Here is a 25,629-nt window from a genome sequence, read left to right as displayed (position 1 = left end):
ATGCCACCGAGCCAAGGGGAGCCGCTCTGTCTCGTGGCAGCACGGCTCCGGCGTGGGAAGGATTTATCCGCAGCTGGATTTTGGGGCTGGGTGTTTTAACGAGCATCAGATGAGGCGGCAGAACGCGCCCGGTGATGCTGGGGGAAGGTGTGAACGGCCGCGGGCGAGGCGTGTCCGTGCCCAGGCTGCGGGAGGGGTTTGGGTGTTCCCGGGTTCCCACCTAGAGCCGCAGGCTGTGCCTCTCTCCCACCCCGCTGCAGGGGAGACACTGCCCGGGATCCCGGGGGCCGCACAGGAGCTCCGGGTGTACCCACATTTGGGATATGATTGTGGGGTTTTGCGGTTTTGCGTATCTGTGGCAGCTTACTTGGTATCCTGAATAAACTGGGAACTCAAGGAACGTGGGAGGCTCCAGAGAACAAAACCTGGGAGCCAGAGCTGTGCCACAGTCTGGCCACGTGGATGGGTGTCCCCAGTGCTGACCCCTGCTCTGTGAGCCAGGGATGGGTCCCTCCCTGACCTCTGGGGGGGTCGGTGCCTTTGGATGGGACCTGAGTTCATGGGTGGGGTCAGAACCCACGGATGGGGGCTGGTGCCTGTGGATGCCACACAATTCCAAGGATCCCGTGGCTGGGGGCATCAGCACCACCCTCTTGCCTCCATGCCGGGCATCTGGATCCTGCTGCCAGCTGGGGTTTCCCATCACACTGGTCCCTTCCAGCTTGGGAAGCTCCAAGGGACCTACCCAGGCCCTTTTTTTTTTCCTGTTGCAGCTCCATTCCCAGCAGCCTGGCTCTGCTCTGTGCTGGTGCTTCCTGGCCCTTTCCCGGTGACTCCTCACCTTTTTAATGGGAAAGGGTTTTTTTATCAGTAGCAAATATTTTCCATAATTTCCTGGCCGATCCAATTAATGCAGAGGAAGGCAGGTATGAATTATCCCTCCCTGCATCCAGCCTTGCCCCCTGCATGGAGCTGGGGGCTGGAAATTGCAGGATTTACAGTAATTAAGGCAAATAGTTGGTTTTGTTTGGTTAGAAAAACAACCCGGTGCTGTTTGGAGAAGCCAGAAAAATCCTGGAAAAGGTTTTCCTTCCCTGGACTCTCCCTCACGTTGGGATGGATCCTGGCTGGGAGGGAAGGCACTGGAGCGGGTGTGGGGCTGCTCCTGCCTGATCCCAATGGATCATCCCATTTTCCAGGGAATTTCATCTGGGATCCTCCACAGCTCCAGTAGAACTGAGCTGGGATGCACTGGGCTGATCTGGGCCGAGCTGGGATGCATGGGGTTGAGCCCAGCTAAGCTGGGATGCACTGAGGTGAGCTGGGATATGCTGGGTTGAACTGGGATGCCCTGGGCCAAGCTGGGATGAACTGGGAATCTCCAGCCAGCGAATGCCCATTGGTGAGCTGGCACCACAACGCATGGCTGTCCCCTTGGGCAGCACGGGGCCCTCTGGATCATCCCCGTTCCCCAGTCCACAGACACTGATGGGATTGCTCTGCGGGGTGGCAGCTGTGGGTTTGGCCATGCCCCTGGAGCTGGCCCTGGAGCTGGCCATGGAATGTGGCTCTGCCAGGGCTCGCGCCGCTGTCCCCGAGCTGGGAGGAACCACGGCCTGGAGAGCCCCGAAAGGCTTTTAGTGCCTTGGCTGGAGAGATGGAAACAAATGAAGTTGACAGACAAGTGTCCGGGTTTGTGGCAGCGTCCGCTGACAGGAGGGAGATTGGCTGTCGGGGGCTTGATGGAGACGGATCCTGGTGGGAGCGGGATGAGGAGATGGATAACCTTGATGGAGCTGCGGCACGGGAGGATGCTCCGGCAGCATTATTCCAAAATAATTTGGTTTTTATTTGTTTTGCTTTGGGGTGGGAGGAGGGATGCTGAGCCCCACAGTCCGTGGAGTTTTTCCTAAACAGATTTGCTAAATAAATAATGAGGAGGATCCATATTTTATTTATATCCCACCTCTCCGTGTGGCACTGGAGGTGTTTTACACCGGGCCGCTCCCTCCCTTTTAGCACGGACAAACTCCTAAGAGCTCGTGAGATGGAGATGGATTTACAGGGATATTTGGATGCTGAGCAGAAGGACAGGCAGCGGGATGTGCTGGAACTGCTCCTCCTGATGGACTTAATGGGCACCTTGGTGCTTTGTGAATCCAACTGGAAGTGTCTTTGCATCTGGAGGCACCTGAGGAATTCTGGTGGGAGCCAGCTCTGGCTCCGAGGGGCTCAGGGGGACCTATACACGTGGGAGGACACCCCAGGACACCCAGGGGGACATTCCGTGGTCCCTGGGGAGGAGGGTCTGGAGTCCCTTTGTGTTCACTCATCCTTCTGAAACAGTTTTTGGAACTTGGGGGGGGGCTAGGGGACTCTGGGAGCAGAGCAGATCCTGTCCAGCAAGGACCAGCTCCCCTGAGCAGCCCAAGAGGAGCGTCCTTGCTCAGGGATGTGACTCCAGGGCTGTGGGGTGTCCTGGCTTGGGGATGTGGCTCTGGCACCGTGGGGTGTCCTTGTTCAGGGATGTTGCTGGGTGGCACACCTGTGACCAAAAATTCCACTGGATTTTCCGTGTACCCCCCGAACTCTGTCCTCCCCAGCGCTGGACGTGGCCCCACAGCAGCTTCAGGGCTCTGTGTTATTCCCATTGCTGTTTTCCATTTCAACAAAGCAGGGAGATCGCTTAACATGAATTATTGTTTAATTTATCCTTATATCAGAGGTGAAAAAATGTCTCTGCAGAGGGTGGGACTCTCCCTGTCACCGTCTGTCTGTCTTTCCTTGGCACCTGTGGGTCACAGAACATGTCCCTGTCCCAGTCCCCATCCGTGTCCCTTCCAGTGCGAGCCCCTGACTGCCCCTTCCTGACATTTCCTGCCCATCGCCCCCCGGGCACCCCAAACCTCCCCCATCAGCCCATCCCCTCCTCAAGGTAACGGACCCCCAAACCCCCCTCCTGCTTCCGAAGCCCCCCTTCCCACCCATGTGACCCCCCCCCTTCCAAAATCCCAATCCCCTGCCAGTGAGCCGCTCCCCTTTTCAAAGCCCCCCTGCTTTGCCAGTGTGACCCATCCCCTTCCACAGACCCCCCCCGCCGGTCTGACCCCCCCCTTCCCAAAGCCCCTCGGCCCACCCGGCGCGACCCCCGCCCCTTCCAAAGCCCCCCCGGGGGTCGCGGCGCCCCCCCCGCGCCGATCCCCCCCCCCCCTGCAGGGGCGTGGCCGCGGGGGCGCGCGGGAGCCCCGCCCTGGGGCCGCGCCGGGCGCGCGCGCGGCCGCCGGTGGCAACAATGTGTCAGGGGCGGGCCCGGGGGCGGGGCCGGGGGCGGGGCCGGCGCGGGGGCGGGCCCGGGCGGGGGGCGCGGGGGGCGCGGGCGGCGGGCGCAGCATGGCGCGGCGGCACTGAGCGAGCGGCGGCCTCCCGTCCCGGCCTTTGTCTCTCCGCTGTCCCCGGGGCGGAGCAGCCCGCGGCGGGGCCCGGGGCTGAGCCCGCAGGTGCGGCGGCAGCACCGGGGGCTCGGCACCGGGCGGCGGCGGCGGCGCCGCGGGGCTCGGAGGAACTTGGCCGAAGTTGGGCGCGGGAGGTGGTGGTGGGGGGGGGGGGGAAAGGTTTTCGGTTACCGGGGCGATCCCGGGGCGCCGCGGGAAGCGGGCCGGTCCCCGCCGCCCTAGCGCGGGATGCGGCTGCCCCGGCACCGCCGCACCGCGGCCGCCCCCGAGTCCCCCCGCTGACGGCGCCCGGGGCCGCGGGCGATGGTGAGGGCTGGGCGCCCGCCCGCCGCCGCCGCCGCCCGCCGCCCGCCCGCCGTCCCCGGCCGGCCCCAGGGCCCCGCCGCCCCCTGAAGCGGCCGGAGCCGCGCCCGCCGCCCGCCGGGACGATGGTGCGCTGCGGGGCGGCCGCGCTGCTCGCCGCGCTCCTCGGCGTCTGCGTCTGGACCGACGAGACCGGGAAAGTTATCTCGGACCGGTTCGCCGTCTACTGGAACCGGAGCAATCCCAGGTGAGGCGGGGGGCGGCGGGGGCGGCCTCGGCGCCCGAGTTCCAGTCGGTGTTTTCCCCCGTATACACACCCGCCGAGCGCCCGCTGCCGCCCGGTGACAGCGGCGGCCGCCGCCCGTGGCGGGTCGGGTCTACCTGGAGCCCCCGGTGGGGTCCAGTGAACGGGCTGGGCGTCCCCGGGGAGGGGGGTGGTCCCCGGGGCTCCCTCCCCCGAAAGTTCCCGCGGGGCCCCGGGCGGAGCGTCCCCGGGGGCTGCGGCAGCGCCGGGAGCATCGCCGGGCGCGGGGCGCGTTCCCGGGGGCGGCGGGGGCTGCGGCTCGGCCCCCCCGGCCTCTCTGCGCCCAACTTCGGGGAAGTTGAAGTTCCTCCCCCCGCTACCCCGTCTCCCCCCGGTCCCTCTCCGGGGATGAAGGTTCTGCGAAAAAACCCCGAAAACCGCCCAAAGCAGCGGGTGCGGCTGGGGGAGAGTCGGAAAGAAAGATCTGGGGGGGAAATGGCAAAACGGGCCTGAGGAGGGCACGGGGCGTGCGGAGCTGGGGATGGCCGGCCCTGCTGCTCCCGGGTCATTCCCATCCTGGAAGCACAATCCCCACAGTTGGCTTCGTTTCCTGGCTCCAGTTGGAATTTTGATTTTTCTGTGTGTTTTTTCCCCACTAAGTGCTTTTTCTTTGGGAGCAAGAGTTTCGTTTCTATCATATTTCTTTGTTCATGATTTTGAGGAACCCAAAACTGCTGGTGAGTTGGAAGCAGGAGGAATTCTGCTCTGGGAATGCTCAGGTGGTTGGGACCCTCAGGACCCCCCACCCTCTCTGTTGGGGAGACTCTTTGGGCTCTGAACGGGCCCGTTTGTGGGGATTCCTGTAAAAACAAACACCAACCATCAAATCCCCATTTCCCCCAAAATTCCTCAAAGTTCTCCCAAGCCTGGCAGTGTCTATGAGTGGTGAGGGATGAGCTTGGTGGGTGCAGCCCCTGTGGCCCCTGGCTTTGGGCTGTTCTGTTTTCTGGGTCAAGCGAGGGGTTCTTTGTCCCCCTCAGTCCCTGTGTGATGAGTGGACTTGTGGGGCACGGCGTGGCCTGGTCCTCGTCCCCAGGGCTGCCAGGGACACGAGGCAGCTCCTCCAGCTCCGGGTGGCTCATCCCCTGCTGCCATCCGTGAGGGGACCCTCGGTGCCACCTTCTCTCCCTCGATGACACCAGTGCCGCTGGGTGAAGTTCCTGGCGGTGTTTCGGTGCTGGGACACGCGCAGGGCCAAGAACCCTCAGCAGCACCTGGTGTCCATCCAACCTCCACACGTCCCTTTGGGGGGACCCACCCGTGCCCCTCTGCCCGCCCCAAAATGGGGCGAGCCCGTGCCTTTGTGCCTTGGTGGTGGTTCCTTGGCGGTGGTGCCTGCGTCGTGGGCCGCCTGCGGTGCATATGGATTTTATTATCTCCCTCACATTTTTGTGGGGGATTGTAAGAGCCAGGGAATTATTTTTTTTTTTCATAATTTTTTTTTTTTTTTTTTTTTTTTTGCCCATTGCAAAGTTTTTGATTTCAGCTCCTGGTGCTCCCCCCAAAGCTCCCACACTTTGGGCTCTTTTCTTTTGTTCTCCCAAATGCCAAACATGTGTGAGGTGTCAACCCCGGTCCGACTCTGGCATCCCGGAGATGAGAGTGGCTGGGGCGGTGGCTGGGATTTGGCACCCAGAGGTTCCGATGGCTGGGATTTGGCACCCAAAGGTTCTGACGTTTGGGATTTGGTGCCCGGGATTTCTGGGGATGGGATTTGGCACTCAAGGGTTCCGATGGTGGTGCCAACAGCCAAAAGTAGCCCCTTGGCCACTGGGGACGGGCATCCTGGGACCCCGCACTGGTGATGGCGTCGGCTCCATCCCCTTCGTCCCCTCGTAGAAGCCACCGAGAATTTCTCCTGGAAAAATCCACAGTGGATCATTATTCCATATATATTAATACATTTCTAAATCTGCTGTTGGCAGGGAAAATATTTTCGAGGAGGGGGGAAAATAAAATGGAGTGGAGGGAAGCGCGAGGGGCTGGGAGGGAAGAGCAGACAATGGCTGGTGGGTTCAGCAGGCACGTCCGCAGCGCCTGGCTCCGGGATGTGACCCAAATTTCCCCAATGTGGGAGCGCCCCGTGTCGCCAGCGCTCCCCGCCTGCGCCTTCGGCTCTCGGAATTCGAGGCAATTTATTAGGGGTTGCAAAGATTGAAATTGCCATTGAGTTTCCTGCTTATTCCCTTTTTGAACCCAGCGGTGGGTTTATTTTTTCTCTGGAGTTACTACAAGACCGCCTCATTCTTAAAAATGAAGAAAAAATGTATTTATGTGTTTTCTGGTCCCTTGTTTTCATTCTTTTCTCCCCCCACCAACACCTCATTTAGTAAGGGGGAAATAAAAAGGGGTTCTAAAAAAAAAGGGGGAAAAGACCCAAGGTTAAAATGTCCTGTTTGAACCCACAGACCTTCTCTGCCACTAAATATTTTTCCTCAGGTTTAAACAGCAATCTATATTTTATAAAAGACAGGAATAAATCTCATGGTCGATATGATTTGCCCAGATTAGAATAATTCTATATTTCATAATTGGGGCTAAATTAAAAATAAGTGGTACCTCGGGATGCTGCAATTTCCCTGTTCTGGGGAGAGATTTAACTACTCGCTGTGGATTTACAAGGTTTATTTTTATTTTTAAATGGTTTTGTGAGGATGCGCTAGGAAAACGTTTGGCTGGATGGAACTCCTGGGTTATCCAGGAAAAAAATGAAGGATGATGAAGGTAGAATTTTATAGTAATAGTTTTGTTACCATGTGGAAGTGTGGATTTTTGCTCCGTGGCACGTACAGGCGCTGCCGATGGTCGCTGTCCGGGTGTGGATCTGTTGGCCATGGCTGGGCCAGTCACGGGTGGATCCATTGGTTGTGTCCGAGGTGATGTACCCATGGATGGGACCTTGGGGCTCCTCCCTGGTCCGGCACTGTGGGCAGGGGTCCGGCACTGTGGGCAGGGGTCTGCCACGACGCCCAGGGCTCTTCCCGCCGTCACTCCGTGTCTCCGGCTGGTGGTGCGGCAGCCACTCACCCGTAGGATTCCAGGGTGGATTTTCCTTGGGAGCCAACCAGGTTGATTTGGGTATGCTGGAGTGTCTAGCATCACCAGCAGGTTGGGGTGTCCAGTTTTGGCCCCCATTGCCCCCCCCCACTACAGTGGGTTCAGGGTGGATGTCTTGGCATGCGGCACTGTGCGACAAAAAATCAGGGATCTGGGAAAACCTCCGTGCTACGGGGGAAAAGGTCTGTGGGAAGCAGTGACCTGTCCTCAGAAGGTCCCCAGGCCTGTGATTCTGACCCATGCCCTCGTGGCCATGCTGGAAACCCCTGGGAGGCCAAGGAAAGACGAAGGGTTTGGGATTTGTTGCCGTCCCTTGCTCTGCCGACAGCCGGGTGACGGGCAGGGAATCATCATTCCTGAATGCTGGTCGGTGTTCCTGCAGCAATCTCACGGTCACTGCCGTGTGCCTGGATCCACGGCAGGAACGTGCAAAGTGACAGGGGTTCTCCTCCCTCCGTTCACGGCACAGATCCCTGGGACCAGACTGGATCGTGCCCGTGGCCTGGTTTAACGCCGAGGTCACGGCGCTGCCTCCGAACGGTTCTTTTGCTGATTTCTGTATTATTTTTCAGTGTGGTTTGTGAGCACAGCTGGGATTTCTGTTCTGCTCCTCTGCACTCCCCAATCCCAGGATCGAGAACCGGAGAAATGGTTTCTGGCAGGGGGATTTACAGAGCCAGGTGATGCTCAGGGCCAGCGGTGTTGGCAGAGCAGGATTTTGGGGGGAAAGGTGCCTCTGCCACAGGGGTGGTGGGGTTGAGGTGAATGGGGCACATCTTGGAAGGGATTTAGATCATGTTCCCAGTCCCACTGGATTTTGTGCCCCTTTTTCCTGCGTTCCCATCTCCTGGAGCTGCAGCCCTGGCGCCTGCCGGTCGCTGGTGCTTTGTCTGAGAGCCTGGAGCACGGTGGCCGTGGCCAGGAAAGCCGTGGCCGTGACCCACTGACCACCCAAGCCAGAGCCAACTTGCCCACCTGTGTGTCACGAGGGGCTGTGACCAGGCCACTGGTGGCTGCGTGTCCCACTTCTCCATGAAGGGAGTGAAGACGATGCCACATCTGTTTCTTCCAGGGGAATTTGGTGCTGCAGAGGGGTGGCTGAGCGATCAGCCTGGGCGATCCCACCCATGTCTCCATGTTGGATTGGGGCTGGATCCCAAAACCTCTGTGTCTTGGATCTGGCTGGGACTTTTGGGATCACCCTCATTAGTGCGTGTCCCCAGTTCTCCATGTCTCCCTTCCCTGCTCCCATGGACATCGTACTGGGGCTCTCAGCAGCCCCTGAAAGAAACATGCCCTGTTCCCCCCTTGGAGTGATTTTAATGTGAATTTTAACCCTGGCACTCGGGTTGTTCCTGTGTCACCATCAGGCCGAGTCCCTTCTTGGGGTGCCAGAGCAGTGCTGGGTGTTTGGGTGTGCCAGCACTCAGCCTCGTCCTGTGCAATTCCTGCTCTTTTAGTTTTCCTCCTTCTGTTCTCCCTTTGTGCCGAGATCACTCCCAGCCCTTCCCACCCCTCTTTTCCAGCCCGTTAAGCCGTGTTAGCAATTCCTCACCAGCCCAGGGCTGCGGTGAGTGGTTAATGGAGAGCAGACACCACCGGGCCGGCGTCGCTGACAGGATTCTCTCTCCGTGCCCGTCTCCGTCTCCGCCTGTCCCTTTCCAGGGACCGCAATTACATTCCCTGCTGGTTGCACATTTGGTATCCAAATGCCGGCCATGCGCCGCATCCTAATGCGAGGATGGGCTGGGGGCGTGCGGAGCTGCCGGAGGGTCAGACGGTCCCCAGAATCCCCCTTGGATCCCGGGGTGTCCTGCTCGGGGGGGACACGCAGAGGGTGGGCAGTGGGAACGGTCCAGGGGGTGAGAGATGCCCTCGGGTACCGTGGAAGGCTTTGGAAGTGCTGCTGTATAAAGAAAGACACATGTATTTATATACATATCGATTTATATTTATTTACATACAAATATATTTATATTTATTATATAAATTATCTATTTATTTACGTGTGTGGGTGTTTATTCACCCCCCTCCCCCCCGCAAAATACACTTCACACACACAAATAATCCAATGCCAAAAACCCCCGTCTGGCAATGCTGTGCCACCCCTGTGTGACATTCCCCTGGAATTTCTACCTGGGGGCTCCAGGGTGTACCTGGCTGTGGGTCTACCTGCCTCCAGGCACAGGGCTGTCTGGCTGTGTCCATCCCAGTGCCACATCAGGAGCTGGCTGGAGCCATACCTGCCTGTGTCTGACAAGGTTCAGCTGCTGGGTTGGCTGGAAAATTGCAGCAATTGTTCCTTAAATAGCTCCTTGTTCCTGATGGTGACAATTTCGGTTCTTTTGTGTTAGATATTAATCGTGATTTCTGAGGCTCCGTTTTGATCCAAGCCGGTTTTCCCCACTTGGGGCAGGGATCCTGCCCCGCTTCCTTGGATTTAACGGGATTTATGGAAGGCGAGCAGCTCGGAGCACTGTTACCTGCAGCCCCTTAAGAGGTGTTTAAATTCCTTTTCCCCCTATGCCGTGACCCAATGCTCATCCCGATGTCCGGCCGCTTCCCTCTGCTTGGAGATCCATCCCAAAAACAGGACCAGGCCCTGTTTGGCCTCTGCAGGTGCAGGGGGAAGCACCGTGCTCCAAGGGTCCAGGCTGAATTATGGCTGGGAATCAAGATCTTGGAGCTCTTTCCCAATCCAAGTGATTCCATGATTCTCCAGAGCTGGAGAAGTGTTGGGGTTAGCCGGTGGCCACTTTGGCCTTTGCCAGATAAATTCCAGAGGCATTTTTAAAGCCCTCCCCAAAGCCAGGGCTGTGTTTGGGGGTATCTGTGGTTCCAAACTCTTTGCCACCAGCCGAGCCCTTCTGGATTTGGGGACCCCATGGCTGTTCCCACCAGCTGGCCGGGAGCCGTGTTGGGGAAACGGCGCCCATGGGGTGTGGGATGCACCAGGGCAGGTTTGATCCCGGCAGGAAAAGCGGGAAGAGATGAAGCTGAGAGCAGGGCAGTCTGATGGAGCCCGTCTGGCTGCACAGGGCCGGGTCCCTGCTCCGTCCTGGCTTGTTCCCGGGTGGCCACAGTGTTGTTATTTATTTATTTCTCCTCCCTCGCTCCCCCTTGGCTTGTTGCTGCCGCTGTGCCTGGGCTGCTAAAGAGCTTCCCATTGTTCCGGAGCTAATTACCTCCTAATGAGGCTCCCGGCTCAAAAGAGCTGAGCGGGGCTGCGGGGGGATGTGAGTGGGCTGTGCTGGGAGGGGGTGAGGGCAGGGCTGGGGTCACCACCGGGGTCACCCGATGGCTTCAGCTGTGCTGCCCGACGGTGTGAATTGGGGTTGGTGATGGGGAGATCCACGGCCATGGAGCTGCCAGCCTGAAGCTTCATCCTGAAGGGCGGCTGGGAAGTGTTTTTGCCAAAATTTTCTTGTTGAGCCCCAAACCCGTGGAGAAATCAAAGCCCCGTGGATTTTGGCAAGGCAGGGTGGTGCTGGTGCTCAGAGATCATTCTCGACATTTCCCTTGGGGTGACACCTCCCTGCCAGCCCCATCTGGGACAGGTGTCACCTTTAGGGCACATCCTTAATTTTGGAAGGGTTGTTTGAACCAGGGGTCCTCAAAGCTTATCCTGTCCATGTGGTGGACAAATCCTGCTCCACTCCTCCACTTCTCTCCTGACCTTATCCTATCCTGACCTTATCCCATCCCTCGGCAAGAGACTGGGATGAGCCCTGATCCTGATGGGATTTGCCACTTTGGCTGGAGCGAACCAGGCATTGTCCAGGAGTGTCCTTGTCCCTGCTGGGATGAGGAGCAGAACTTTGGGCTCCGCATCCTGGATCTTGCTCTGGCCCTGGAATATGCCCCGTGTCCCTGAGGGTTGCAGCAGCTCCCGTGGCTCCTCCGTGTGCAGCAGACGTGATGGGGGAAGAGAGGATCCTGCTCCAGAGGGATTTGGAAAGCCTCTACCTCCGCCCCGCTCCGATTGAAGCCGGGCTTTGTGCCCCCGCACGGGGTGGGGGGTCCTGAACTTCAGAGGGGGATGAGGCGCTCAAAGCAACAACAGTGGGGGAAAATATTCCAAGAGAGGAAAATTTACTCCCTGAATAATAATGAAGGTAGGGGAAGGTAGCCCTTGATGAGGGGCAGTGAGGGGGTCCAGAGTGAGCCCTTCCAAGGGAATGGAGGTGCTGGCAGTTTTGGGATCACCCTATCTGGCCCAGCTTGCCCATGGATCCATCTCCAGCGGGAGCACAAAGCCCGGGATCGACGGCGTTCGGCTCTGGTGAAGCCAATCAGCGCCGGGGCAGCGAGATCCGCTCTCCCATTCTGGGCTCTGCTTGGATCTGTTCGACATTTTCCTTTAGGTCGTTTAAGAAGGGAGAGAGATTCGGAAACAGGGATTGAAAGTATTTTTTTTTTTTAATTCCTCCCCTTTTAAATTTTTCCCCCCTTCCCGTGTTTGCTTCCCAAGGCCCAGCGGAGCAGCGAGTGATGCCGCTGCTGGGAGAGGAACGGCCACAGGGCTGAACTGTGTCCTGCTGGGGCTGTGCTATGGTGGGATCCCCTGGGATACACCTGTGCTGGGGTGGGATCCCATGGGATAAACTTACGACATGGTGGGATCCTGTGGGATACATTCCTCAGCACATCACCTCTTCCTGACCTCCCAGTTTTCCTCTTTCCTTGATGTTTCCAGCTTCTCCGGCCTTGTTTTGTGGGATTTTTCCGTTTTCCCTGTAGCTGTGAACCTCCAAGCACACGCGTGTGTCTGTGCGAACACCGGAGCTGCCCGTGCCAGGTCGATCCCACTAAATACCATCCCAGTGCTGGACCCGGAGCCACCGCTCCCCGTGGATGCCCGTACTGGTGTTTATTCCCACTGCTGGTATTCCCACTGCTGGTATTCCCACCGCGCTGCCGAAGCGTTCCCAGGATCCGCAGAGTTTTACACCATCACTCAATACCTTTTTTTGTTCGACTCCAGGAATGGACTTTTTATTTCAGCTCCTTCTCCACCAGCCCCGAAATCCTCCAGGAATCCAACTCTGGATTTCAGATCTTTTGTGCCAAACCCAAACCTCTCTCGGCTTCGCTTCCCAGCGCTGCTGACTTTGGGAAAAAAGGGGAGTAAATGGCTGTGGGGGCTTTTAATGACTGGGAATGGGGAAGCCCCATTCCATCCCCAGCTTCCTCCTCCTGCCACATCCCAGTCACCTCCTCCATCTACTTCCTTGGCGTTCGGTCGAATTTCCCTGGAAATATTTTGCTGTTTCCCCCAGTGCAACCAAGTTTTGTCGGATTTTTCTTTTTCTATCTGCAGAAGAGGAGGAATTATCCGTCTCGGTTTATTTTTCCTTGAACATTACACGGGAGCAAAACTCACCCATGTGCTGGGAAAGAGATAAAGTGTTTAGACAGCAAATACAAATATTCCAGAGCACTCAGCCTGGCTACAGCTATTCCTGCCAGGATTCCGGATTCCGTGCCATGTCTTCCAGGGGGGTTTTATTTAGACAGTCTTTTTTTTTTTTTATTATTTATCAAAAACCCTATTTATATTTGCAGTAAAATAAAATCAGCCTGACCCTGTAGAGAACTCAAAAAATCCCAATTCTTTCGTTTTCCAATCCTGTTTCCACTGAGGAAAGAAAGCCCCTGGACCTCGTGCCCTGCACAAAATTCAACCGCGACGGGATTATTTCGGCGGCTGAGCTTCTCCGCAGGCGCTGGGACGGCACTGGCTCCGTTTGTCCCCCCCAAAAATTGGGATGCCGGGAAGCTCCTGCAGAGGTGGGGATGGAGCTGGGGCCCCCAGGGTCTTCCCATGGGATTTTGGGGCCACAGGCTCCCTTGTGCCGCCGGTTCTGACTGTGCATGGAGCACTCAAAAAGGGCTGTATTATTTTGATTTTATTTTAATATTCAGTGATGGATGGGCTTCCGCTGCTCCTCAGGAGCATCCCAGTCTCCCATCAATGTCCCAGCCCCACTGGGGACCCCGCGGGTGTCGTTGTCACCCCGGTGCCGCGCACGGGTGCCGTCAGGAGCTGAGGAAGCTCTTTCCCAGCCAGCTCGATAATCCCAATTATTATCTGGATTCTCGATCAGGGTTGCTTATTAAACTTGGCACCGCTGGCTTTGCCGTTCCGGCCGCCTGCCTCAGCAGAGGGATTTATCTCCTGCCGACGCGGGAAGGAAATTGAGTGGAAAAACGCGGGGCAGAGCCCCCCGGGACAGCGGGGAGGGCCGGGGGTACCCGGCTTCCGAAGGGTCGGGAGCTGCTGGCACAGCCCCAGCGGTGCCGGATCGCGGAGCGGTGCCGGCTTGGGTTGGTGGAGCTGCCTGGGCCGTGTCCGTGTGTCCGTTTCCATCCCTCCATCCCCACCCTGTGCTGGCGAAGCCGCCCTGTTCTGGGATGGGCGTTTTTATTCCAAGGTTATTTTGGAATGGTCGGTGCTTTTATACAATACAACAGCCGTTATTTTCCCTTTCCCCTGAAATCTAAAGGACCTTTTGTCGGCCGTTCTCCCCCTTCACCTCAGGAATATCAGCTTTTTCCAAATCCAGGTCTTTCCGATGGAATTCCACAAACCTTCCTGGTTTGCTCACCAACCCCTTCTTCTTACATTGTGCCCACAAAATGTGTTTTATTTTTATCCAACATTACACTGGAGCTGCCTGAGCCAGGGCTGATGTGCTGACCCTTCCAAAGGGGCTTTTTCCAAATTTCACCCAATTCTCAGCACCAAGCGAGCAGGACATCCAGGGGAGTGGGGTGGGAGGTGGGAGAGATGCTACTGGAAAAAGATTCTCTCCTGGAGTGTTTCCCTCCCTCTTGGTGTTTGGATGTTTCAATTTTCCCATTGTTCTGCTCCACTTTTTCCTGCCTTTCCACCATTTTAAAAAACCTGTACAAATCCTGTAACTGGAATTCTCTCTTTGTGTGTCCGGCCGCTCTCTCGCCCCTGGGTGAGCTCCTGGGATCCCCATTTTAGGATGGGGACTCTCCTTCGTCCTCTCCCCATGCTACTGCTGGGGGATTTGGGTGAGGGCTGGGTTAGCTGCAAAATCCTTTATTTGGGAAATTACTGTTATCCTGAACCTTGCAAGGTTCTTCCCTCGGGAGCAGCCTCATGCTCCAGGGCTTGGTGTCGATCTTGGGAATGCTCCAGGCTCTCTCCTTGGCTTTTCAAGATCTTTCGTGCTGGGTGGTTGGGAGAATCTGCTGCTCTCTGGCTCTGGCTGAGGGACTCGGGATGGAGCCGTGGCCCTGCTGGGCTGTGCCTGTGACTGTCCCAGTGACTGTCCCATTGTTGGAGAACTGCTGTCGGATACGGCACTGGCACATGGGAATTCTGGCACCTGTCCCGGCTGTAAATGCTGGTCAAAATGGTGCTCCTGTGTAGTTTCCAACAGAGAATCCAAGCCTGTCTGGAATAGAAATGGCTTCTGGCTCCAGGCTCCGTCCAAGTCTCCGTTGGATCACCACAGGGTCGCGGGGTTTGGTTTGGCCAGAGCCGCGCGGGTGCTGAGTCCTGCGGAGCACCAGGATCGTGTGCCCCGCCATGGCCCTGGCATTGCTCCTGACCCTTTGAGGTGGGATTTAAGGCTAAATTGGCAGAGTTGGAAGCAGGTTTGGGAACAGGGATTGCTTTTGCAGGATGTGTGCTCTGGAGGCAGCATCCAGCCCAAGCAGTGCTGGCCTTCCTAACGCTCACTGCCGCGAGTGACCTTCAGCTCGGACCAGCTCCCGCCTTTCCCTGCCGGCTCTTCCAGGCATTCCCGTCTTTCCCCTCTCTGTGATGGTTCCTGGTGTCAGTGGAACTCAGTTCCACCACCCAACCGCTGCCTTTCCCCGCTCATCCTGCCGCCATCTGCAGTTTTCCATTGTTCCTTGGCTCTTCCCTGCATTGGGATGCAGAGTACCGGCAGTGGGGGAATGTCCGGGGCCCAGTGTCACAGCTGGGATCTGGACTCCAGGAAAATCTGGACTCCATTTCAAAGCTGAGTAATGATAAGCATAAATCATAATCTTGTCTTTTATGATAGAAAGCTTTGGATCGGGAGCAGGGACTCTTGTCCTGCAACCTGGGGGTGATCCTGGATCCGGCTTCCAGCTCATTAGCCGGAGACAAATGGCTTCTCCCTCCCCCAGCCTCAGTTTCTCTGTGGGTAAGGTGAGGATCGCTGCCAGGGGCTAAATTAAGGAATTAATGTTGGTGGAATGATTGAGAGATGTAGAAGGACATGGCTCTGACAGCTCCATGTCCTGCAGCACAGTGCGTCCGCCCGCTCCGGGGCTGGATCTGGGAATTTCAGATGGGAGCAGAGATTGGGATGTCTGCAGTGAAGTCTCTCGTTCATGTTCGCAGAGCCCAGGACTCCATGAGGAGGGACTGGAGCCCCCCAGCTCTTTCCACACTGGTTTGGGATCTGTGTGAGGTCGTGGTGGCTCACATCCATGGCTGGTTCCGGTGTGCATCCCACATCCAGGTGGTTTGGCAGTGCCAGAGCCCAATTCATTCTGGCCTCTTCCCAGCATCTTCCTCGCTGCCCCAAAATCCCGGTGTCACCGAGACCCCATTCCCACGGGAGGGGAATCCAGCTGAATGGATTTTTGTGACTTTTTTATATTTTTCCTTAAACGTTGTAATATTTATTCCACCTTATAAATCACTTCCTTGCTCCAGTTGGAGAGAGGATTTATGGGTGCAGGTGGGAGGAACGCAGCTCTCGAGACTGACCTGCTGGAATGGTTTTGTGGTGATGGTCACAGCAGCAATTCTGGCCAGGGGATGGGGCTCCAGCTGGGAATCCTGCCTGGGGATGTGATGGGAGCAGGGATGGACCCACCTGGGATAGCCTGAGGTTGGCACATCTCTGGTGCTGCTCAGGGTTTTCTCTGTGCTGGGAAGTGGCGCCAACAGGTTGGACCCCAAACCATTGTTTGCTGGGGGACAACTGAGAAAAGCCTTTTCTAAGTCCCTCAAAGGTTTGTTTAAATCCTAGCAAGGGCTTGCTGTCCCACTGCAGCCATCAGTGTCACACTGGGGCCATGGGAATGTCACTGGGGACGTGGGAATGTCGATAGGAGGCTGCTGATGACGGTGACCCTGAGTGAGGGGGCCAGGGGGTCTCGGGCTGCGTGGTGAGGGAGGGGATGCTCAGCCCTGGGGAGACCCAGCTGGGGCTCTCCCTGCTCCCTGGGGGCCAGGCCAGCTCCAGGGGAGATTTTCCCTGCGCCAGCGCTGCCCGCAGCATCACAAACGAACCAAGTAATTGGCAACATGGAAATATTTTGTGCTCATTAAGCAGTGGGAAGCGGTGGGTGAGGAAGCGGCGGGTGAGGAATCTGGGTTCTCTGGCAGGGTTCTCCAGCAGTATCCTCTGGAGCCATGTTCTCCAGTTCCAGTGGCACTCCTGGTGACCCAGGGCAGGGAGCACAGAGTAGGAGCACCCTGGGATGGGGGGCTGGCAGTTGGGAAGGAGGTGAAGGAGCCAGATCCCGACACTGCCCAGCTGGGAGCTCCATGTATCAGGGACAATGACAAACCAGGGGAGCAGGGGGATCCGGGCTGCTGGACAGGGACATTTGGGAGAACCCCCCATTTCTGCCAGTTCCCATCAATCCCACGGATTAAAACTTGAAACGTCAGATCTCAGTGGCTGCCTTGGAGCTCCCCAGCCCCAGCACTGCAGATTCCCAGGAGCAACAGCAAGGGGAGCCCCAGGGGGCTCCACATTCCCTCCACTCCCAGCAGTGGAAGCGGGGGGTGATCCCTGAAGATCCTGTCCCTGTTCAGGGGGTCCCAGAGTGGTCCCCCCACCATCCTCAGCCCTGAGCACGTGCCGGCAGTGCCGGGGCCCCGGCGCTGTCCCCGGCGCGATGCGGGGAGCCCAGCAGTGCTGCAGGCGGGGGAAGCTTTATGGCTGTAGTTAAAGTGACTTTATGATATTGTATCTGAACAATTGCCGGCTATTATCCGGATCGATGCCGCGGGATTGAGACGCTGGTTGATAACCCAGGCAGGGCTCTAATCGCTTTTAAACCGCGCAGGGTCGGTGGGGCTTTCCATGAAACCCCTCGGTGGTTTCTGTTTTAACTCCCTGCCCCTGGGTCTGGTGGGTTTTTCCCCCAGGATGTCCCTTTGGGGATACGGGTCCTGGTTTGTCCCTCTCCACCCTGGCCTGGGTGGGGATCAGGATGCTGGGACCTGGCTCGGGATGCTGGGATCCAGTATTCCTGGGCTCCACGGTGCCCAGCACTGCTGGGTCCTGCCCTGCTGAGGAGCGAGGTGCAGATTTTGGGAACCTGTTCCCACCTTTGCCTGGCTCGCAGCGACCTTGGGCGAGTCACGTCACCTCCGCGTGCTTGGTTTTCTGCAGCTGTGAAACGAGGACAATGATACCTTTCCCACCTCGCAGAGGGGTTGGGAGGCTTAATTAGTTAATGTTCGTAAAGTGCTTTGAGGATTAATTAATATTGTGACTCTAATTTTTTCCAATGGCGAAACGCCACTTAAATATCTCCGCGCTGGTTCCTTCCTCCCTGACCCTATAAAGCAAATCCACCCAAGAACGTCACTGGTCTCTGCAGGAGCCATGTGCCCTGTCCCTGCCAGGTGTCACCTCCCAGGTGCTGAAGTGGGAGGCAGTGGTGCAGGGGCACTGGCACGGGGGTGTCCCAGACTGTGGGGTGCCGCTCTGCATGCCGGCTCCCCAGCGTGTCCACCTGGGCCTGATGCTCCTTGGCCAGGCTTTCCCTGCTAGGAGCCATTCCTATTTTGGGATTAAGCCACTGTCACCTCCTGTGACACTGCCCATCCCTGCCCAGCCTGCTCAGGCACCTCTGACAACCTCGACCTGCTCGGAGGCTTCTGTGGGAAACCACCCCCAGCAAATCCCACATCCTGTGTCTGATCCCGTCTGGCATTTTGGGAGCTGCTGGGCTGGGAGGGGGCTGTGGGGCCTGGCTGGGAGGTGGCCAGTCCCTGGTGGGTTGGGGACACTGTGCTGGGCATGATCCAAAGCTCTGGGCAGCTGTTAGCAGCACAATCCTGGCTTTCCTGGTGGAGAGAAGCTGTTGGGATCATGCCTGGCTGGGACACAGCTGGCAGGCGTGGGAGGGCAGTTCCAGTGTCCCCATTCCCGTGTGCCATTTTGGGCAGCTTTGGTTTCCTCCAAGGTGGTTTCTCAGCAGTGGCTCTGCTCCGCTGTGCTCTCCTGCTCCGTGTGAGCACAGAGCAGACAGGGACAGCGGAGGGTCCCTGCGATGGCAGTGCCACCCCCCAGCCCCTTGGGGAGTGAAACCCGGGATTAGCTCAGCTCCAGGGCTGGGAAGGTCTTGGGTCAGCACCAGTGGGAGATTTCCTGCTGGGAGCAGCCAAGGGAAGAACTGAGTGTGCGTCCCAGCTCTAGGTGACCCAAGAGATCCCAGCCTCTGGCTCTGGCACAAGCCAGGGGTGTTTGGCCCTGTTGGAGATGTGGGAATTTCAAGAGGGGCTGGTGAAGGGAGCAGGAGGGGGGATGGTCCCAGGTGGGATGGGCTGGTGGGACACGATGGAACCCCGGGGCTGGAGAACCAGGGACAACAGGAGAATTGCAGATTGCGGAGCACTGGGGGGAATTGGAACCTGCTGTGGAGAGAGGAAGAGGAGGAGGGAGGTCTGGAGGGAGCCACAATCCTCTTCCCTGGAGCTGCTGGATTGAGCTGGAGGAGAAGGAGCATCTGGGCCGGAGAGGATGAGCCGGGAGGGTCCAGCCCTGGCTGATGGCTCCTGGCCCTGTCCCTGGTCAATGGTTCCTGTCCCTGGTTGTCACCAAGCCCTGTTGGTGGGAGGAGAGGCACATGCAGAGTCTCAGTCCACGGGGTTTGGGACAAGACACCCCGACGTCAGCGTCCCCATGCCTGGACCCTGCTCCATGCCGCTAATGACATCCCAGCAATTAAACTGGAACTAATGCAATGATAAAAATAACCCACTGTCCTTCTGCAGCGCCACATCCCACAAGCTCAGAGGTGTTTAAAAACCCATTTAACGCTGGATCCTGGGCGTGGGGTGCCCGGGGTGGCACCGGGATCTGCGTGGCTACGACTGGGTTTTCCAGCCCTGACCCAGTCCTGGCCTTCTGCAAGGTGTGAACACCCCCAGTTCCCTCCAGTGCAGAGACTGGTTTACCAACTGCCACATTTTAAATAATCTAAATTACATGAATATTTTATTTTTCTTCTTTCTAGAGTTGTGGAATTCCCAGGGGTTGGTTTTCACGCTTTTCTCCGTAATGGAGGAGCAGGAACGCATTCTTTTAATGGTAATTGAGATTCTTGCATCCTTGAGGACTTGGGAGCTGAATGGGCTTTAAATAATGGGAGAGGGGAGGAATTTGGTTTCTGGCTTCTCAAATGGGTTTTTGAGGTTTTTAGGTGGTTTTCCTCACTCTTGTGGCAGGGCCAGAAACCTGTGTCCCCTTCCCAGTGCCCTGGGAACCCTCCCCATAGCAAGAGATGTCTTGAGGTGGTGACAGGGACCTGTGGGTGTGGTGTCCTTTGGGAGACCTCTCCAGAATGGTGTTGGGGGTGACCTGTGTCATGCACCCATTGTTGGAGCCATCTGTCAGCCCTTCCCCAACCCATGTGCTCCCAGATACTGGAGCTGGGTCCTCCCTTCCTGAGGTTTGGGATTTTTTATGGCTTTGTTGCCTTCTGACGGGCATGGTGAGTGTCCAATCCAGAGAGCACCCATCCCTGTTCTCCTGCAGGGAATTCTCGTGGAGTGTGGGAGGGGTGGCTGTTCCTCCTTTGCCGTGCATGAGAGCGGGGTGGTTTTTGAAGGGAGTGAACAGGATGAGGATGAGCAGGGGGTGGAGTGTGGCTGTGCCAGCCCGGGGGTCCTGTCACTGTGAGTACCCAAATGCCAAGTGCAGGAGCACCACGGCAGAGCTGGCATTGCCATCCCCTCCCCTCCCTGGTCCCTCTGCTGCTGGGATGGATCCCGGCCCCGTCGGCACCGCTCCATGCAGCCAGAGCTGGTCCCCACCAAGGCCTTGTGGGGCGGTGGAAGGGGCTGCCGAGATGGGGGAAGCGATTTCCGGCTGCTGGGGGAAACATCTGGATCTAATTCCCTCTCCACGTGCAGCCAGCCGGGCTGGACCCGCTCCTGCCTCACGGCATGACAGGAGCAGCTTTGCTGCAGAGGGGCACAGCAGGTCCCTGGCCTGGGCTTGGGAGCCCGGTACCAAGTGGGAGCCCCAGCACGGCATCCTCACCCCAGCAGGAGCTCCACCACCGCATCCCCATCCCACTGGGAGCCCGGCCACGCATCCCCATCCCAGCAGGAGCCCCATCACTGCGCCCTGATCCCAGCGGGAGCCCCACCACTGCATCCCCATCCCCGTGGGACCCCTGCCATCCTGCCCTGGAGCTGCCCCTGTCCCGCTGCCATCTCTGGGGGCTGCCGGTGCCCGTCCCCAGCGTGCTGCCACCCCGGGCGGGGGCGGGGGGAGCTGCTGCCCGCCGTGCCTTTTGTCAGCCTCGGAGAAGTTGACCTTGAAGCGCGCTGGCAGAGCCCTGCAGCTTAATCGTGTTAGAGGTGTCTGACTGCGGCTCGCGCGGCTCTACCTGAGCGGCATCAGCAAGGGGGACGCGGCGGGCTCGCCGCCCCGGCTCAATAATTGATGCGTTTTTCGCAGCTCCCCCTTCCGTGAAAGGAAACCCAATGCTGGGTGGATGGCAGGGCTGGAAGGATGGCAGGGCCGGGAAGATGGCAGGACCAAGAGGATGGCAGTACTGGGATGGAAGATTGGGATAGGAGGATGACAGGAATAGGGGGATAGCAGTGCTGGGAGGATGGCAAGATTTGGGAGGGTGGCAGGGATAGCAGGATGGAAGTACTGGAAGGATGGCAGGCCTGGGAGGATGGCAGGACCAGGAGGATGGCAGTGGCAGTGACATGGGATGGGAATGGGAATGGGAATGGTGAGGGGCTGGGTTCCATGTGGATGCTCCGGGATGCACCTGGGGTCACCCCGCTGTGGATGGGGATGTGCTGAGGGTAGTCTGTGGTCATGGGGAGACACACGGAGGTGGGAGCAGCCCCTTGGGTGCCCTCCTTCTCTGCCCAGCTTCCTCCCCATGAGAAGACCCCAGGCACCACATTTCCACCCATTTTTTTTTTAGGAATCTGCAGAAACCCTCAAACCCTGCATTCCCATGGAAGCACTGAGCAACTTCACACCAAGCATCTCCCTTTTCTTGTGAGCACCTCCTGCCCCAGAGCCTGGCACAGCCCCCTTAGTGCCCGCCCACAGCCCCCCAAGTCTCCCCTGCTCCCACCTGGATCCCTGTCGCCCTCAGTGACCACTGGACCCCATGTTGGGGACACCAGTCCTGGGTGCCCCCAAGCTCAGCCCCTTCACGCCGGGCAGAGTTGTTTTGCTTCCATACAACCCTTCCTCCCTGCCTCCCCCTTTTTCCCCCCTTTCCCCTCTTAGCCAAGCGCACAGGGAAGGGGAGAGATTTTAACCTTCTGCCTGGAACCAATTAAAAAGGTCTTTCCACAGAGACGAAAGTGCTCGTGCACCTTTGTGTGCTGTGAGCGGGGGGAAGAAAGCAGAGGCGGCCTTTGAAGGGGGGATGAGGTCCCTCCGCTGGGACCCCTCCGGGCTTTCAAAGCCTGCGTTATTTCTTTATTTTTAAATAGCCAAATTAAAGTGCCTCCCGCTTCCTCCCCTCCCCGTTTGCGCGGCAGCACGTGGCCCCCACCAGCTGCGAGGGGGGATGCGGGCAAGGCTGGTCCCATTCAGGGTGTTCTGGGCACCAGGAGGGGTCAGGGCATGGCCCTAAACCCAGCCAGGACCCCTCTGGGATGGGGCAGAGCATCCCTCCTTCGTGATGGGATTGCAGAGGCACTGGCAGGGTGGTGTTGAGGGGGTTCTGACTGAGTCACGGGGGGCACACTGGACCCCAGTCCAGGGCAGCCCCCCTGCTCATCTCAGGGTAGCCCCCCACTCAGCCGGAGCAGCCCCTGACCCCCCTCAGCACAGCCGCATGACCAGGGCAGCCCCCCCATCACCAGAACAGCCCAGGGCAGCTCCCTCTCACCCAGCAGAGCCCCCCCTCACCCATTCCAGCCCCCTCTCGCTGCCCCTTGAACTCAACCAGCCGAACGCATGAGTGGGTTTCTTCAAAGGCCCCCCCAAGCCCTGCGCCCCCCCTCCCCGCAGCCCCCTGCCCAGCCCCGTAAGCCCCCGCTGAAAGGGCCGCAGAACAAAGCACAGGAAGGGATTCCGGTGGTTTCCGCACGGACCTGAATGTGGAGTCGCTCAATGGAAGAGGAGCCACGGCGCGCCGGCGCTTTTCATCTCCGCATCCCGCTCCGGCCGCGGGGGCGCGAACCGAGCGCTGCCTCCCCGCGCCCCCGGCTCCTTTCTCCTTTTTTTTTTTTTTTTTTTTTTAATATATAGTAGTCTCAGATTTATTTTTCCACAGTGTAATTCTGAAAGACAGCGGAGATGAATTATTCATTCCCCCTCTCCGCCTTTGCATACAATCCCTGCCGGGGAGAGGGCCGTGGCGAATGCGTTTGTGTGCAGGGCTGGGCCAAGGGGAATGGAAATCGATGGTTAAGGTTTAGGTGGGGGCATTGGGTGATTTTTGGGGCTGGAGCACGTGGGATGAGGCCAGGAAGTTTCTAGTGGGGAATTGTTCCTTTCCCAAAGCTGCCACGGAGTGGGGGCTGGTGGGTGACCCCAGGCTCTGGGTGTTGGGTCTGGGTCTTGTGTGCATCTGGAGGGCTCCAGGGTGGGCACCGTGGTCCTGGCTTCACCCCTCACCCACTGATGATTCTGGATGAAAAGAGGGGAAGAAGTAAAAAGTACCCTTTCCTCCTAAATTTCTCCTAAATGAAATGCTCCTTTTACTCGACCTGGGATGTGAAGCCAGGCTGAGGAAGAGGAGGGATTCTTCAAAGAGCAGGATGGCTTTGGAGACCTGTGGCGGGTGCTGCCTTCATCCCCATCCAGCCACCCTCTTTATCCCCATCCTGCCACTCCCTTCATCCCCGTCCTGCCATCCTCTTCATCCCTCTCTTGCACCCCCATCATTCCAGAAGAATATTCCCTCTTTTGTACCCCCAGAACCCCCGCTCTGTGCCCTTCCCTGGGGACACAAGGGCAGCTGGTGCCACCACTGCCCCCTGGCATGGCCATGCCCGGACCTTGGAGTTGGCTGCCGAAACCTGACAGGGGAAAAAGGAGGTGAAGCGAGGGGAAGGGGGATAAGGGGGTGAATCTGTGCGAGGGCAGGCAGCACCCCGGGCAGGGCTTTAATCTGATTAGTCTTGGAGTGAATGGATGAAGTGAAAAGGCTTAAACCCCAGTGAAAGGAGAAGGGAGGAGGGGGCATTGAGAAGTGAAGACCCCGGCCGGTTGCACCAAATTAGGTCAAATTTGGCCGGTGGGACACAAGGGGAAGGAATAAGGGGGGAAAAGTCAGGCGAGGAGATCAGTGTGGATCTGCCGGCACTGTGACCTCGCGGGGACCGCTGGGCTCTGTACCTCTGTTTACCCCTCCCTTCCTCTCCTGGCCCTGTGGCGGAGGTGGCAGGGAGGAGCCCCCCTGGCTGCTGGCTGTGCCCTGTGTCACCTGGAATGGCGACAAGGAGCCTGCTCGTGGCGCCGCCCGGGCCCGCTGGGTGCCGGGGGAGCTCCTGGAGCCCCGGGGCTGAAGCAAAGGGCTGCCGGGGGTGCTCCCCGCAGTCCCCTCGGCGGGGGTGGCCGCCTTCCCCTCCATCCCCTCTCCACCCGATCGATCCTTGCCCCGATCGATGGGCGCTTCCCTGCGGGCGAGGGGCGGTGCTGCCCGGCCGGGCAGGAGAAATGGCTTTTCACAGAGCCTGGAGCGGGATCCAGCATCGATCTCTGGTGCCTCGTCAGAGATCAATTAGGCCGCTCTTTAGCCGTGCCCAGAGCGCAGCGGCAGCCTGGGCTGGGAGGGGAGAAGGGAAAAGCCAAGCTGGCAGAGGGTGCCCGCGGGCACGGGATGCTCGGGAGCTGCCCAGCTCACACATCCCACCCTGCACATCCACAGTCCTTTCCCTGCCTCAGTTTCCCAGATCAGAGCTGAGGTAGAAGCTGTTCCAGCATGACGGACAGTCCGGTGATTGTCCCGGGGCTGTGAGAGCCTCGTGGCAGCCTCGTGGCTGGGCTGTTCCTGGCTCATCCTCCTGGTGGGAATGTTTGTTTGTCAGTCCCTTCAGAGCCGTCGGCATGGCCGGAGCTGTCCAAGGAGCAGGAAGGGGCCTGGCAGGAGCACGGCTGTCCCAGGAGCTGACAAGTGTCAGTGTTCACAAACACCAGGGTGTGTGTCTGTCCCACCCGGCCGTGTGTCTGTCCCACCCGGCCGTGTGTCCGTCCCGGCTTAGGGAAAGCAGCGTGTGGGAGGCCCCGTGGGACCGGAGTGCAGAGGAGCAGGACGGTGACCAGGTCATTGTCCTGCTGGGAGGCCACGTGGAGTGGCTGAGACCACCCAGTCACCGAGGAGGGGACTGGACACGACGCCCCCAGACAGGAGAGCGCGGACAGAGATCCCCAGGGCAGCCCTGGCTGGGAGAGAGCCACAGGCACTCCATGGTGGGAGAGCAGGAGTGGTGCCTGGAGGGCTGTGGAGGGGAGCAGAGCCAACATCACCTCTTGGGTGGGAGTTTTTAAGTCTGTGAAGGACCTGCTGGTCCTTGGTATCTGTGCAGGGACACGCTGTGAGCAACCTCTGCATTCCCCTCACCTGGCATCCCTCTGACTCAGCATCCCCCATCCCCGACATCCCCCAGCCTCATCCTGTGCCCATTTTCCCCTCTGGCTCAGGCTTTGTGCCCATCCAGGTGCGCTCTTGCCAGCAGAGGATGGCAAGAACAGCCATCATTCATGGCACAGTGTTTGGCATCCACCCTCTGTGCCACTGCCCTGTCATCCTCCCCTCAGCCAAAACCCAGCTGGAGAGCGGCGCTGAGCAGAGCAAACCCTTGGGTTTGGGGAGGGTGACCTGGAACAGGTACCGCCTGCAGCAGCTACCTCTGCCCGCGAGCTGCAGCTTCTAAGAAACAGAAAATAAGGAGAGTTTCAAAAAGAAAAAGAAAAAGAAAAAGAAAAAAAAAAAAAAAAAAAAGTTCCCCGATTACATCTGGTGAAGTGACAAATCTGCCAGGCAGGTGATTATTCTGGGTACGGACGTGCCGAACACAGATGCCGTTAGGATTAAAGGGGAAGGGGGGGAGCTCACCCTGTTAAACCAACACCTGATAAAAGAATAAACCAGCCCGAGGAATAAATTCCCAGCGCTGCCAAGGTCGTGCGGCGCCAGGCCCGCTACCACTGCCCTGGGGAAGGGACAGCGTCCGAGTTCCGGGGTGACCCCTCGGGCGCTGGAGCCCCCCGTGCCCGGGCACCCCGGCACTGCCGCAGCCCCCGCTCCCGGGAGCGCCCGTACCCGGCATGCCCTCGGCTGCCTGGTTGCTTTCCA

At 58.4% G+C, this 25,629-nt stretch overlaps 1 protein-coding gene across 2 annotated transcripts in view; it reads left to right on the top strand.

Annotated features, from left to right (window-relative positions):
- The window catches only part of EFNA2 (ephrin A2), a 50,504-nt gene that overhangs the window by 7,893 nt on the left and 16,982 nt on the right, over window positions 1-25,629 (top strand). Inside the window, exon 1 of one of the 2 annotated variants that reach the window (XM_053966219.1) lies at window positions 3,853-4,002. The exons of the other annotated variant lie outside the window; for it this stretch is intronic. Coding sequence (XP_053822194.1) covers window positions 3,881-4,002 — 122 coding nt within the window. The 5' untranslated portion in view covers window positions 3,853-3,880. Of the gene's footprint in view, window positions 1-3,852; window positions 4,003-25,629 lie in introns of those variants that run through there. 2 annotated transcript variants of the gene reach the window in all.

Source organism: Vidua chalybeata, chromosome 27 (genome assembly GCF_026979565.1).
Source record: "Vidua chalybeata isolate OUT-0048 chromosome 27, bVidCha1 merged haplotype, whole genome shotgun sequence".
NCBI classification, from domain to species: Eukaryota; Metazoa; Chordata; class Aves; order Passeriformes; family Viduidae; genus Vidua; species Vidua chalybeata.
Note: the sequence above shows the minus strand (reverse complement) of the source record. Positions and strands in the feature narration are given on the sequence as shown.